General features: G+C 46.6%; 1 protein-coding gene across 1 annotated transcript; it reads left to right on the top strand.

Annotated features, from left to right (window-relative positions):
- Nucleotides 1-205: 205 nt before the first annotated feature.
- Nucleotides 206-12569, top strand: ky (kyphoscoliosis peptidase). The gene is made up of 8 exons (XM_061744284.1): nucleotides 206-237; nucleotides 1771-2029; nucleotides 3598-4042; nucleotides 5596-5710; nucleotides 5828-5945; nucleotides 7807-7998; nucleotides 9676-9899; nucleotides 11257-12569. The coding sequence occupies exons 2-8, from the start codon at nucleotides 1788-1790 to the stop codon at nucleotides 12567-12569; spliced, it is 2649 nt and encodes an 882-aa protein (XP_061600268.1). The 5' UTR covers nucleotides 206-237; nucleotides 1771-1787.
- The last annotated feature ends 3623 nt before the right edge of the window (nucleotides 12570-16192 follow it).

The following is a 16192-nucleotide window of genomic DNA, read 5'->3' as shown; positions in this document are numbered from 1 at the left end:
ATAGCACACACTCACAGATACAAATACACACACACACACACAGACATGCAGACACACGGCACTCCTCGGTTGGGGCTTACTCTATTGGTTGGTCTTAACTGCTTTGTAGTATTTTTAGGCCTGTTATTCTAGTGCCTGTCCTAGCAGGCCACGGGGAGGGTATATAAGCCTCCCCCTGCGACCGGGTGGAAACATCTCCGCCCGACACTCCAGCAAGGCATTTCAAAACCACTCGGGGTGAGTAAAAGCCTTGCAAGTGTTTAGCGCCAGCATCGGTTGAATCTAACTGGATTTAGGTTATTGGGTTTACCAAAGCAGCATCTTCAATCACGATCTCAGAGAGCAGCATCAGAATACAATGTGATTCCCTTCTGTTTAAAATTACTTTGATAAGTAGGCTTGTTGGGTGAGGTTTGTCCCGTCCTCGGGGGGTTGCTGGGATTCTGCTCCCGCTCCTTGGAGCGCCAAGGTCAGGCTGAGCGGCAGCTCTCTGCCCACAGCAACCGTGGACCTGATGACCCGCTCAGGGACACTTGAGCTGGACAAGTACGTGCCAGCACACAGTACGCTCGGGTCCCGGTTCCCACCAACCTGCCGTCCCTTAAAGTTGTTTCTAAACAGATTGGTGTGTTGATTATTTATAACTTCCTGACGTACACAATCACCGACCTGCAGGTTCATCACGCTGAGGAAATGGAAGTGTCGCACGGTGAAGACCTTCCTCACGCTGCAGCTGTGACAGTGATTAATGATTGTAATCTTCGTCTTCATTTAAGGTTATGAATAGATATTCTGTAATTGCAGATCTGTCTCTGTCCTACGTGGAGCGTGCTGTATAGAATCTGGTCTCAGTGCTGCATGTGCTGGAGAGTCCTGGAGCGCATGTGAAAGATACTTTGGTAGTCATGGGTCTCGTCCAGCTGGGTAGAGTAGCCAAAAATTGTACTCAAGTAAAAGTACTATTATTTCAGAATATGACTCAAGTAGAAGTAAAAAGTAGTCATCCAAATAATTACTTGAGTAAAAGTAAAAAAGTACTTGGTGAAAAAACTACTCAAGTACTGAGTAACTGTTGAGTAACTTCTGATTTATTTTTTTTTAACACAAATTCAAGCAGACAAAAGTACAAAATAATCATCTTCAGGCAAATTAAATCAATAAAATAATAAAATAAATTAAAATTAATAAAAAATTAAAAATAGCTTAAATTAAAATAATCTTAAAGTAAATTCAAGTACTTTAATAAATAATAAAATAAATAAAATAATAACAGAATAGAAAAATAAATTAAGCACAGGTAGCACAAAATTTCAAGCCTTTGTACTTTTCTTTTTTAACCAGGCAGAATTATAACAAGCCCATGAACTCATAGAAACTCTGTGTGTGTTTGAGTCTGTGTAAATGTGACAAAACATGCAAAAACAAACATTTTTCCCAAAGAATCATCCAGTGATGTCATGAGATTGACGCGTACGCGGATAAAAGGGATAAAAGAAAAGTAACAGCTCAACGTAGCCTAATGTAGCTGAATAAGAATAACAGTTTCTTCTTCACAAATCTACTCAAGTAAAATTAAAAAGTATAGTGATTCAAAACTACTCCTAAAAGTACTAAATTTCCCAAAAACGTACTCAAGTAAATGTAACAGAGTAAATGTAACTCATTACTACCCACCTCTGGTTTCGTCTTAAACAGAACGATCTAGTGAAATGATCACAGTCAAGATTTAATCACTACTTCTGACATCCTTTCTGCCTCGTCTCTGCTCAGGGAACCATGAATCTGGAATGATGTCAGCCCAAGTCGGAGTCCAGAAGTTCTCCTTTCCATTCAGCTGTGCTGTTAAATTTCCTGGGCGAGAGAGCAGAGCAGAGGAGAGATGTGGACAGGTGGAGCCCCAGGGGCTCCCTGACCTTAACCACCATCACATCCTCAGCCAGCAGAGCCCTGTTGCTGTTGTAGCTGCAAGTGGTGGAGCTTTTGCAGTCCGGGCCCCTAAACTTTGGAACTCTTTACCTGCTGAGATCAGGTCAGCTAAATCCCTTAGTGCTTTTAAATCTTTACTAAAAACACTCCTTTTTAGAAAAGCTTTTATTGTGGTGTGAATATTGCTATTCATTTTAGACTTGATTATTGCTGTCTTATGTTCTTATCCACTATGCTCTGTGTTTTTATCTTGATGTATTTTATTGTTCTTGGGAAGCCCTTTGTAACTTGTAACTCTTAAGAAAGGTGCTATGTTACGGAAGCGTAATGCTGCCACCCCAGAAAAAGAAAAAATATCAGTATCAGGTTATAACGTGAAGTTTATTGTTAGAACAATAAATTATCACGTTATAATGTGAAAAGTTTATTGTTAGAACAATAAACATTTCACGTTATAACGTGATATTGTTCACGTTATTCCGTTATAACATGATAATTTATTGTTCTTTTTTTCTTTTTTTTGTTTTTACCTTGTCTGCACACATATTAATGGTTAATACCATGCTGGTAAGAATCTAAGGCATATATATGTGCATTGTTACTATATTTAATATATATACATATATACGCATACACATACATACTGTATATATACACATACAAACCCAGTTTATTTTTTATTTTTATTTTTTGGGGGGGGGGCATTCGCTGCTAAACCAGGAAGCAAGAACAGACATGGAGGTGCACGTCTAGCACTGGAAATCTGCAAAAAAAGAAAAGAAAATAGAACAGACACGAAACCGGCACGGAACCGGCCAAAACACAAGCAACAACCGTCCCAAGTCTCGAGATCTAATCACAATATGAGCTAAGCTACTGCGATTAACTAACCCCAAAAACTACAGAGCAAGCATGCAGGTGAACGAACGAACATGTGTCTATGTGTGTGTGTGTGTATGTATATGTCTGTTTGGCTATGTGTGTGTGTGTGTGTGTGTATGTATATGTCTGTGTGGCTATGTGTGTTTGTGCGCGTATGTATGTGTATCTGTGTGTGTGTGTGTGTGTGTGTGTGTGTGTGTGTGTGTGTATATGTCTGTGTGGCTATGTGTATGTATGTGCGTGTGTGTATGTATATGTCTGAGTGGCTGTATGTGTGTGTATGTGTGTACATGTGTATGTATGTATGTATGTATGTATGTATGTATGTATGTATGTATGTATGTATGTATGTGTGTGTGTGTGTGTGTGTGTGTGTGTGTATATGTCTGTGTGGTTGTGTGTGTGTGTGTATATGTATGTGTGGCTATGTGTATGTATGTGCGTGTGTGTATGTATATGTCTGAGTGGCTGTATGTGTGTGTATGTGTGTACATGTGTATGTATGTATGTATGTATGTATGTATGTATGTGTGTGTGTGTGTGTGTGTGTGTGTGTGTGTGTGTGTGTGTGTGTGTGGCAGCCAGGGATCCCACGTCGGCGGACCTAACAATAAACCTTTCGAGGTTATAACGTGATAAATATTATATTGTTCTATCAATAAACTTTTCATGTTATAACGTTATAGTTATAGTTATAACGTTATAAATGATATTTTTTCATTTTTCTGGGGTGGCAGCATTACGCTTCCGTACTATACAAATAAAGTTTATTATTATTATCATTATAAGTGTGCAGGATGAGAAGCAGGAACAGGACAACAGGCAGCCTCTTCCTGGGGGAGACAGGGCCGTTCCCCGGGTGTTGGTGGGCGCCGGGGCCTCCCCGGGACACGGGGCCTCCCCGGGACACGGGGCGTCCCCGGGTGCGGTGGCTTCCAGGTGGAGCCTGTCCCAGGACCTGAAGGTGGAGAGTGAAGACCAACGTCCGGCAGCGAAGCGGCAGCTGTCCTCGGAGAGCGCAGCCCGGACTTCTACGGTGAAGAAGAGTGCTGTGAGGACGGAGGACCAGCAGAGACTCCTGCAGCAGAGACACCTGCAGCAGAGAGCAGCGCTGGGCCAGAGGGGGACGCCCCGTGCTGCCGGGACAGACAGGAGGAAGCGTAGAAAGGAGCTCTTCACCACCTCGGAGGTCTTCCACAGGCTTGACTCCAACGTTATTAGGAAAGGAGCAGAGGTGAGGACATTTGCACATTTCCCAGTGCAACATTGCGCATGATTGCTTTTTTTTTTTAACAATATTTTAGATTTTTTTATTCACACACAGGATATTATTATAAAGGACATTTCAAAACAACTTTTGTCTCAGTTTCAACCCCCCCCCATCCCAACCCACAACCATTCTCTCTTTGCATCTCTCTTCTTATAAGGTCCAAAATTAGTACAAAGTGACATATGACAGTATTGTAAGTACAGTCCAATAGGGCCGCAGGCCAGTACGCAGCTCCCGAAGCTCCGGCCTGCAAACATGCACAAAAGAGAAAAAAAATAATAAATAAATATGGAAATGGGGAAGAGAGGAAGGGAAGAGGAGAGGAGAAGAAGGGTGAGAGGCACCGCCCAGTGGATCATGTCCACTGACTAACACACTAGAGTTTACACTACCTAGAGATTTACCAACACCAGCTAGAGGTTTACTAAACAATAACTATAGGCTTTACTAAACAGAAAGGTTTTAAGTTTGGTTTTAAGGGTGGAGGTGGTGTCAGCCTCCTGAACCCAGATTGGAAGTTGGTTCCATAGTAATGCTTCCTGATAGCAGAAGAACCGTCATCCAAATCTACATTTAGATACTCTAGGAACTACGAATAAACCTGTACTCTGAGAGGGGAGAGCTCTGCCAGGAACATAAGGCACTATCAGGTCTTGCAAATAATGCGGAGCTAAGCCGTTTTGGGCTTTATACGCAAGTAATACAATTTTCAATTGGATTCTGAATTTTACGGGTAGCCAATGGAGAGACGCTAACACTGGAGAGATGTGGTCTCTCCTGCTGATTCCTGTCAGCAGGAGAAAAGAAAGTTCCATGTCCTCATCACTTTAATTTCTACAACAAATCCTGCCTCGAAGTAGGACCAAGCTTCAAGACTTTTGTATGCCTTCAAGCTTTGCTTCGTGAGGAAACTGGATTCGTGGCCAAATATTAATGTCCATGGACCACTGGTCCTTGGTAACTGTACCAAATATTAATGTCCATGGACCAATGGTTCTTGGGGTAACTGTACGGGTCACCGTCAAGTCCAACTGTCTTTAAATTAAGCCCATAATCGGCTTTTATCGGTTATCCCGTCTTCTCCACTAGTTGCAGCTGTTTTTGCTGATGTTTTGCCACTCGAGTGAGAGTAAGGGGACTGGGGAAGTGACGTCAATGCAGACCCTCTATTACTGCTAATAAGCCGATGAATCATGGGGGTACTTCATATTGCCCACTATTTTTCTCTGTTTGGCTTCAAATATTTTAAATAAATAAGGGCACAATGAGGTTGTATTTACTTAATACTAAGACCTTCTATGAGCAGATATTTGTAAAATATAAGGTTATTACACAAGAAACAGGATGAGAAGAGGCATTACTAACTTTTGCACATGTCTGTGGATCCTAACTTGGTTAGTTTAAGACACAGGACTGGGCTTTGGGGTGATGGGGGAGAAGGAAAACGCTGCACCTGAGATTGCTGCCCTGTGAAAGCCTGCTGCCTGACGCTGCACCTCTCTGCTTGTGTTCCTCAGCTGAAGCAGGAGTGTGTGTATGATGTCCAGGCAATAGTTCAGGGCATCACGCGAGAAGCCAGCAGTGAGCTGGAGAGGCTCCGTGCCATCTGGGTCTGGCTGTGCCACAACATCGGTGGGTCAAACACACACACTGAAATGCACCGTTGGAGCATGCTGGCGTGAACTGCTATGTTTTAGGATAGGACTTACTTTGGGAGCATCTAGCATATGCCGACCTCTCTGTCCTCAGAGTACGACGTGAGTGGGTACCTGGGGCACTCGGAGAAGCTGAGCTCCCCCGAGGACGTGATAGCGGCTGGCCGGGGGGTTTGCTGCGGCTACTCCAATCTTTGTTCAGAAATGTGCAGGTAAATACGGAGCAAACACAAACTATACAGCCTTTTGGAGAAAATTCAGTCACAACCTGGTACTAATTACAAATTGAGATGGTAAAATCTCTTGTCCTATGAAGATCCGACTTGTTTGTTTTGTCTGGTGCACCATAAGAAAACCAGTGAACAGAATCAAAGTTTTTATTATATCATGCACAATGCTTTCCGACCGGAGGTACAGTTTTCTCAAACCACATAGGCAGGAGAGAAATGCACACCGTGGTCATGGATCCAGTCGTATTTATACTAAAAAAGGAGGTGTTCTTTGTACGTGAACCCCATCTACCAAACATATCAGATGTTCAGCTGTATGTCCCTGTTTATTACTTCCTACTTAAAGGGGACCTATTATGAAAAACATGTTTTTTCTTGCTTTAACATATATAAAGTGGTCTCTCCCTCAGCCTCAGAGAAGGAGGAAAGCAACCAAATTCTGCAGTGTCTGTACAGCCGCCCGGATGAGCCGTCCAGTGTGATGTGGATCTACGAGCCAATAAGATTCTGCTCCCGTCGTTACGTAACCAAAATGCAAACCACGCCCACAACTATAAAACCGTGTAACTGCATGCGAGCATCCGACTATCGTAGCACTGCGTGACATCGGACGCTCTCTGTCCATCTCCCTCCAGCCAGCTGCCACTTTATTGAGGTTTTTGTAGTGAAATGAGGAGGAATCATAGAGATAACTTCTCATTTCAACTAACTGGATCAGCCGTTCCTCATCATGACTGTTTCCTACAGCGCTTTCAACCGGCTTTCAACGTGAGCGACAGGAAGAAAATAGAAGCAGGGCGTCCGACAAATGTTCAGCTCAAAACGGTGCGCCGCGTCGTGCTGCGCAGCCAGTTAGGACAGTCCATTTAACACAGAACCATAATTTACTTAACTCCGCTGGCCGGAGCTTCCGCCTTTTTTTTCGTAGCGGTGTATCGCGTCATTCAGGCAGCCAATCAGAACAGAGCCTCATTATCATAGCCCCGCCCACTCAGAATCCCACATAGATAATGAGGTTAGAGAATGGGATGATAAAGACGTGGTTTAGAGGATGAATTTCTAATTTATTTAGCAAAAAAAAATAAAAAGCTTGATTTTAAGACATTCAAGTTAGTCATTCAATTAAAATAGGTATTAGATGCCATAATAGGTCCCCTTTAAGATGTCAACCCAGATAATGGATGAGATCCATCAGTGTTAAAACATGTTTCTCTTCATTTTCTTCACCTAAAGAAACACTATTTAACAGCCTAGTCATGAAACAGGAGGCGACCCTGCAAATAGAGAAAACCCACCAGCGTAGAATCTTATAGAAAAACCCTTCAAACTTTTAAACAATTTCATAAAATCCTAACACCTACATTCTCATGACTATGACATACCTGGTCTTGGCACCGCAGGTAGGTATTAACTTCATGCACCTTCTGTTTAGTCCTGTCTGGGTAACTACTTAGTTAATGACACCATTATTCCCCAAACTGAACGATACTGTGGTTCACCAGACGTTGGGTCGCATCCCTCAAATATTATAAAAACATAAAAAAAGGGTCTAAGTTTGTGTGCAACTAAGTATGTATAATTACACGGATTAATCGTTGAATTGAAACAAACAGCTGCCTTGAAACGCTCATGTTTCTCTGCATCGGTGCACGAAACAAACACTGCAGGACAATCAGTCGGCAAAGCCATACATCTTCCAACAAGCTTTTCACCCTCACATGCTCTCTCTGCTCTTATTTCATCAGTTCAATGTAGTTTGCATCCTTTATCTCTCCCGAGTTCAAAGCTTGACTTGAGCCTGACTACAGGGCAGAGGCCGCACGTGTTTGGTTTGTGTTCACAGAGAAGTGGGCATCGAGTGCCAGGAAGTGCCGGGTCACAGCAAAGGTATCGGGTACCGTCAAGGGCAGAGCCTACAGCACGTGAAATCAGACCACATGTGGAACGCCGTGCTGCTGGAAGGACAGTGGTTCCTGCTGGATGCCTGCTGGGGAGCTGGACGAGTAGATATGGAACATGAAAGCTTTGTCAAAAGGTGAGGAGAGGAGAGGATCCCGACACTTGCTCAGTGCAGTGCTGAAACACTGTGGTTTTACAAAGAAACGCTTCCATGAGGGCTTTTAGAACCCAATCTGGATGGTTAGATTCCTTTATGGTGCTTTTACACTAGTACCTACTCAGCCCGTCTTGACTCCCCCTCGCCTCGTCTCGTCTCGCCCTAGTTTCTTTTCAATATCCAGATCAGAAGTAGGCTGGTTGGAGCAAAGCTACTGTGACGTACTCGATTCTGCGACACAAACAAAGAAGTAAAGGCGACAAAGACGGAGAACATGGATGAGTTGATATATCTGCTGCTTGTTCTGTGGCGTTTATTTGATATAAATTTAACCCTTCTACTGTCTTTGGGTCAAAATGACCTCATTCCCCTGTTCCTTCTTTACTTCCTCCTGCTCTCTCCTTCCTTCTCCCTTCCTATTTTTTCCTTTCCTTCCTTCTTTTCTCCCCTCCCTTCTTTCCTTCCTTCTTTTTTTCCCTTCCTTCCTTCCTTCCTTCCTTCCTTCCTTCCTTCCTTCCTTCCTTCCTTCCTTCCTTCCTTCCTTCCTTCCTTCCTTCCTTCCTTCCTTCCTTCCTTCCTTCCTTCCTTCCTTTCTCCCTTCTTTCCTTCCTTCCTTCTTTTCTCCCTTCTTTCCTTCCTTCCTTCCTTCTTTTCTCCCTTCCTTCCTTCCTTCCTTCCTTCCTTCCTTCCTTCCTTCCTTCCTTCCTTCCTTCCTTCCTTCCTTCCTTCCTTCCTTCCTTCCTTCCTTCCTTCCTTTCTCCCTTCTTTCCTTCCTTCCTTCTTTTCTCCCTTCTTTCCTTCCTTCCTTCCTTCTTTTCTCCCTTCCTTCCTTCCTTCCTTCCTTCCTTCCTTCCTTCCTTCCTTCCTTCCTTCCTTCCTTCCTTCCTTCCTTCCTTCCTTCCTTCCTTCCTTCCTTTCTCCCTTCTTTCTTTCCCTCCTTCCTTCCTTCCTTCCTTCCTTCCTTCCTTCCTTCCTTCCTTCCTTCCTTCCTTCCTTCCTTCCTTCCTTCCTTCCTTCCTTCCTTCCTTCCTTCCTTCCTTCCTTCCTTCCTTCCTTCCTTCCTTCCTTCCTTCCTTCCTTCCTTCCTTCCTTCCTTCTTTTCTCCCTTCTTTCCTTCCTTCCTTCTTTTCTCCCTTCTTTCCTTCCTTCTTTTTTTCATTCCTTCTTTTCTCCCTTCTTTCCTTCTTTTCTCCTTTCCTTCCTTCCTTCTTTCCTCCCTTCTTCCTTCCTTGACCCGAAGACAGCACAAGGGTTAAAACAACGCCATTGTTCTTCGAAAAAAATGATTAAGAAGCTGCAAATCGCTCTTGAAATGTTGTCACATCCTGACTCAGACGTCTGACTCCAACCCCCCGACCAATCGGTGGCCTGTAGTGTAATGATGTCAAATGCAGCCCGACCCCAGCTGCTTAGAACCTCGGCAGAGTAGTTACAGAAAAGTATCTACTGGGCACGTTAGACCCCTAGTGGGAAAAGCACCAAGTGGAGTCGAGTCGGCCTGAGTAGGTTCTAGTGGAAAAGCGCTGATAGATTCCTTTAGTTCTGAAATCCCTCAACAGCACCATGGCACAAAGACCATGGCTGAAGTTTAACACAAACGCTCAGCAGAGAGTTGCGTCTCAAACCAGTCCGATGTCTCCATCTCGTGCACCAAAGGTTCGATGATTTCTATTTCCTCACGGAGCCAGAGGAGTTCATTGATTCGCATTTCCCAGACGAGGAGGGATGGCAGCTCCTGGACAAGCCCCTGCCCTTGCCGGAGTTTGAGAGGAGAGTCTTCAAGACCTCCACCTTCTTCACCAGCGGCCTGCGGCTGATCACGCCTCACCACTTCCACATCGTCACAGGTCCCACATCGGCTTGTTCTTTATTTATTTTCAGCCCACGTTTACACATAACCATAAATACGCTGTTAAGGTGCTATGAGCAGCCAAACCTACAGGGGACAGTGTAACGAGAAGATAAAGTCACGCTAGCCAATCAGAATCCTGGAAAAAAACATCAACAAATGACACGAGTAACTACAGTGGCCAAACAAATTGTAAACACAGGTCGCACACATGACGCTGGTGACGTTTCTGTCGCATAATGTGACGTTCTGAAGCCTAAGGGCCAATCCCAATGTTCAACCTACTTTCTACCACTAACCCCAAAAAATGAAGCCACAGCGGTAGGGCCCTAGTAATCTTCCCTAGGGATTGGGACACCACTTGCTACGTCACTGCGTGGTTTACGTTCGGGTACGTAAGTGACTGCGTAGTTACGTTTGCACATACGTCACACCATATCAGGAAGCCCAGAGCTAAAAGCTGTTTTAATTTCCGCTGTAGCGCTGTTAATATGCCACTTTATTAAGTTTGAATATTTAAAAGTAACCGTTAAGATCCCCAACCTGGGCTCAGTTTATCCAAATAATGCCTGTTAAGAAATTTTCTCCGATGTTTTTCGGGGATGAGAACAGCCGCCAGCGATTTATGGTTCCGCGTTAAATCGACGCAGAGCCTACGGCGTACGGCGCGTCGCTGCATAACCTATGCTGTAGGCATAGGTATGCGTTGGTGGTGATTTACGCAGAACCATAAATCAGCCTTTATTCTGGCGAGATCTGAAAAAACGGGCAAGCGAGTGATTATGTACATTCACTGAGTGAATATTATGAAAGTAAAATATATATTTCTCGCTAGAAATGTAATCAAAACGGATTTTTATGCAGAAACTAACTCACAATATTGATTTTATTCACTAAAAATGTGAAATCTCTGCCATGTTTTTTTGTTTGATTCAGTCTGCAAATGATGACGTAAAGCATTCTGGGAAATTTTTCTGGCCCTCGGCGAGTCAGCATCTGAAATCCCTCGCTTTTAAGGGCTAGATTCATACACACTAGCCCTCGTTATGCCACTAGCCCTACATGCAAAGAGGAATTGGGACACCACTACCCTCACGGGAACGCGAAAAATTTAGGGGTAGGGCTGAAAAGTAGGGGTAGTGGGTGTATTGGGACTGCCCCTAAATGTCCGTTTCCTTCTGTTTACAAGCAAACGTGAAGACGGAGTTTTTGCAAATCTTCACTTTGGCCGGAGTTTTCAGAAATTACCGTTTTTGGTGACTTTGTGCTTCGTTTTCGTGTAAACGAACGGCCAAAACGCATGAAAACACCACGGTTTTTGCTACGCGTAAACGGGGCCTCATTATCATTCTTTTTTTAATTAAGGAATTATTTGACCTTCTCCTCAGATGAGGGTGAGGCCAACGTGTCCCTTGGCTTCTCCACCCCGACGACGTTCACCTACGAGATCACGCAGCACCAGGACCTGCTCTACAGTGGCGTGTCGGAGAAGAGGGAGGCGAGCAGCTCCTCGTTCGGCCTCCTGACCGTCTCTAACCGCCGCATGAACCTGCAGCTGCTGCCGGCCGCCAGCGGCACGTACGACGTGAAGCTGTTCGCCCGGCCCGAGGCGGCGGCGACGCCTCTGCTCTGGGTCTGCTCCTTCACGCTGGAGTGTCTGGCTCCCCGGGGCCTGGAGGAGATCCCGGAGAACCCCTTCCTGTCCTGGGGGCTGCAGCCCACGGCCGGGTCCTGGGGCGTGGCCGGCAGCAGCCAGGGCGGGGAGGTGGCCGAGGTGCTGGAGGGCGTGTTCCAGCTGGTGCTGAGCACGTCCCGGCCGCTCATGCTGCTCTGCGAGCTGGTCCACCCCCAGCTGGACGCCGCGGCGGCCAAGCGCTGCCTGGCCGCTCAGATCCAGCCCGACTCCCTCACCTGCCACGTCCTCTGCCCCTTCCACGGCTTCTACCGGCTGTCGGTGTTTGTGCGGGACTACGAGAAGCCCGAGGCCAAGTTCCAGAACGCTGCTAACTTCCTGCTGCACTGCAGGGGGAAGGTGGTCGGCCCCGGCGAGCTGTTCCCCGCCGACCTGGCCGCGGCGTGCGGACCGGGGACCCGGACGGCCGAGGCGGGCTTGTCCCGGTTCAGCCACAACGCTGCCGTGGTAACGACCCAGCAGGGCAAGTGCAACATCACCTTCCAGAACCAGCGGGAGCTGGAGCTGCACTGCACGCTCACCCGGGGGGCGGTTCCCCTGCCCCGCCACCTGTTCTGCACGCACACGGACAGCAAGGTGACGGTGAGCACCAGCCTCCCCGGCGCCGGCGTGTACCGGCTGGGACTCTACGCCCGCACCGGCCCGCCCGGGGACTTCAGCCCCGTGTGCGACTTCGTCCTGAGGAACAGCTGCCCCGCGCCGGGCCCCCCCTTCCCCTGCGTCTTCTCGGCCTGGAAGAAAGGCTGCGTACTGTTCGAGCCCCGCGCGGGCCTGCTGGAGCCCCGGGCCCGGGTCCAGTTCAGGGTGCGGGTCCCCGGGGCCCTGAGGGTCAGCGTGGTGGGGGACACCCGCACCGAGCTGACGCTGAACAAGAGCAGGGTCTGGGAAGGGGGCGTCTCCGCCGGGGACGGCCCCCGGGGACTCAAGCTGGCCGCCTGTTTCCAGGAGAATGGAGACATGGCTGTTCTGATGGCTTTTGACACCAAGCAGGTGGAGGACGACGTGTGAAGCTGAATACGTTGTGAAGGACTAATGCCCATCCCTGTGGGGGGGAATATTTACAAAACATTCACACTGCAAGCTGCAACGTTTAGCTGAATAAACAACACAAAGACCTATAGAGGGAATGAGCGTGACATCACAGATGCGACTTCACAGCGGGTTACGCCCACTGAGTGGCAGAAAGACTGAGTGGCAGAAAGACTGAGTGGCAGAAAGACTGAGTGGCAGAAAGACTGAGTGGCAGCGTAAACTTTCAGATTGAGCAACTCGAAAACATCTGAAATGGGAAAGAGCTGTATGCCTTCATTTTAAGTCCCGCCCACGCCCCCCTCTGTCCCATGTGCTCACTCGTCACGTCGAAAATCTTGCCGGAAAACTTCACACACTCGAGTCACGTTTGCTGAAGAATGGTGCAGAAAAAGAGAAAACTCAGCCAAAAATAGTATGGGGGGTCCGTGGGGATGGAGGCGTCTCCATCCCGACGAGGGCGGAGAGCGCCGGTGCGGGTGGCGGTGCGCTGCGGTGCCGTGCAGGCTCTGTTGCCACGGCTACGCCGTAGCCTACGGCGTAGGGTACGCGGCAACGCGCACCATTCTGCGTTGGTGCGTTGGTGGAACCATAAATCAGCCTTCAGTGTGTGTGGTGTTCTGAACACTTCTCTTCTCTGTTGTGTTCATTTTGCTGGGACGTCGGGTCCCTCCGCCGAGACATAACTTTTGCGGTATGCGTTCATTGTTGTGACTAAAAATGATGCGCAGTGCCCACCCAATCAGAAACGGTACAGTATTCTGTGATATTTTTTTTATATTTATAAAAGAATAAAGGATCCCCATAACTTTGATTGGGTGGGCAGGATGCACGTTTGGGTGGGCACAGCCCCCCCCTACCCCCCCTAAAACCGGCCTCGCTTACAGGTGAATGAGACATGGGGTAGTTTTGTTGAAAATGTTCTGTCCAAAATGTCCTGGAAAACTCGACTCCTGCAAATGCGTGTTCCCCAAAGTTTGTGGGGGCGTGGCTTTGGACGGAGAGCTGACGGGAGGGGGAGGAGGGGGCGGGGCTTAGAGGAGGTTCCACTTTCAAATATTGCTAGCTCTCCAACATTACAGACTACACCTTTAATGTCCATGGACCACTGGTTCTTGGGGTAACTGTACGGGTCACTGTCAAGTCCAACTGCCTTTAATTTAAGCCCATAATCGGCTTTTATCCCGTCTTCTCCACTAGTTGCAGCTGTTTTTGCTGATGTTTTGCCACTCAGTCTGAGTAAGGGGGCGTGGGAAAGTGGGGAAGTGACGTCATTGCATTCCCTCTACCCTCTATTCTGATGCCAGACACAATCAAATCCTTGAAAAGTTAACCTCAAAGTGTAAACCTTACCCCAGGTAAGACAAAAAAAAACACTTTTCATTGTATTTAGGGACGTTTAGGGATGATCCTTATTGTTGAGCACACACAAAAAATGAAGAGCTGGGACTTATAATTGTTTGTGATTGCCTTAAGCACACTGTATTTGTGCTTTATTGTGACTTAGATGAAAAGAAGATCAGCGATAACTAGTTATTTCGTGGGGTTCACATCCTTTTTTTTAAGCGCCTCCAGCTGTGCAGCCAGATGTCCAAAGTGTCAAACACATAGAATTGAACTGACTAGATCAGATCTGCCCCATCATTCACTCCCCTTTTCAGATGTTTGGATCGTACCGGGGCGGATATCCCCGCATCCCCGCTGACAATGGTGCTCGGCTGTGAAACATGTGGCTCAAAGGTGCATTTGTGGGTCAAAGTTATTGTCTTGAAACGATGGTTGCCAAAAGTTACGCAATAAAAATCTGCATTGAAGACGGCATTGACATGTGGACAAGTTTCTTTTTAGCAGAGACATCATTCCTGGGTAAATATCCACCATAAGGTTCATCTATAAAGATACGGCACATCATCTTCCGTTTAACTCTGAGAAAGAGTTTAAAAAGGTGAATTTAAACAGAGCCATTGTTGTGGTGAGCCGGGCTCGTTCAGCCGGCTCGCCCGACGCGTGTTTACAAGCTGCTGTCATCACAGCCCATAAATAGCTTCGGTCCATTGCTTTGGTGACAATACAACAATAGCAGGTGGGGCGGCGGAAGAAGGGCGGTTCCTGGTGTGAAGGAGATACGGTAAGAGAGAGCTTGGGTGTATGTTGGGGGGGTTGGTGTCGCCCGGAGTCGCTGGGGAGGGACAGCCCGGCGCTGGATGGAGAGACTGCTGATGTCAGAGGTTAGCCATGTGCGCGGCTGTCTGCCCGGCAACAACGCTGGGACACGCACGGACTGGCTGTCTTTGGAGACGCACGGACAGAAACAGAGGAGGAGGAAATGGAAGGATACTGTGTGGGACAGGATCCATCCTGATCTCTGAGCTCTGCCCCGGCTGCCCTCTGCTCTTCAATAACTTTAATGGACTTACATGCAGGCGCTGGACACGGGCGCGCGTGCATGCACACACACAAGCTCCCAAAAACCTGTAAAAACCAGCTTTGTGTGATGCAGATCTGTATGGCAAGCCGTTTTAACATTTAATGGCCAAGTTTGACTATCTGGAATTAACATTGCAGATATCTACAACTGCATTTTTACTATAGTCGTAATTACAACGTGACACGCAGCTCCCGAAGCTCCAACCTAAACAAGCACAAAAGAGAAAAAAGGAGGGCCAGCACAAGAAACTACAGGAGCGATGGACAAAAATGATAGCTATGAGATACTTAATAAATAAAAATGGAAATGGAGAAGAGAGGAAGGGTGAGAGGCACCGCCCAGTGGATCATGTTGGTGTCCCCCTGCAGCATAAGCCTATAGCAGCATATCTACCAGCTATGTATGAGACTAACTATTATAGTCTTGTTCTATAGCTGCAGCTATGACTACTAACTCTAACACACTAGAGTTTACACTAACTAGAGGTTTACCAACACCAGCTAGAGGTTTACTAAACACACTAACTATAGGCTTTACTAAACAGAAAGGTTTTAAGTTTAGTTTTAAAGGTGGAGGTGGTGTCAGCCTCCTTAACCCAGATTGGAAGTTGGTTCCATAGTAACGGTTCCTGGTACCAGAAGGCCTGCCCTCCAAATCTACATTTAGATCCTCTAGGAACTACGAGTAAACCTGCACTCTGAGAGCGGAGAGCTCTGCCAGGAACATAAGGTACTATCAGGTCTTGCAAATAATGCGGAGCTAAGCCATTTTGGGCTTTATACGCAAGTAATACAATTATAAATTGGATTCTGAATTTTACGGGTAGCCAATGGAGCGACGCTAACACTGGAGAGACGTGGTCTCTCCTGCTGATTCCTGTCAGCACTCGCGCTGCTGCATTTTGGATCAGCTGGAGCCTATTCAGCAAATTACCTGGACATCCTGCTAATAACACATTACAGTAATCTAGTCTAGAAGATACAAACGCATTAACTAGTTTTTCTGCATCACTCTTCGAGAGGATTTTCCTAATCTTTGCAATAATATCTGCAACTGAATTGTAGATATCTGTAATTAGAAACCCCACACACATGAATGGCAAAAGTGACATCATTTGTACCAGGCAGAATGACGATATGGATTTCTGAAATGACAATTGTGGATAGGAAGAATG

This window comes from Cololabis saira, chromosome 16, assembly GCF_033807715.1.
Source record: "Cololabis saira isolate AMF1-May2022 chromosome 16, fColSai1.1, whole genome shotgun sequence".
Classification (NCBI taxonomy): Eukaryota; Metazoa; Chordata; class Actinopteri; order Beloniformes; family Belonidae; genus Cololabis; species Cololabis saira.
The sequence above is the reverse complement of the archived record's forward strand: the minus strand, read 5'-3'. Positions and strand labels throughout refer to the sequence as shown.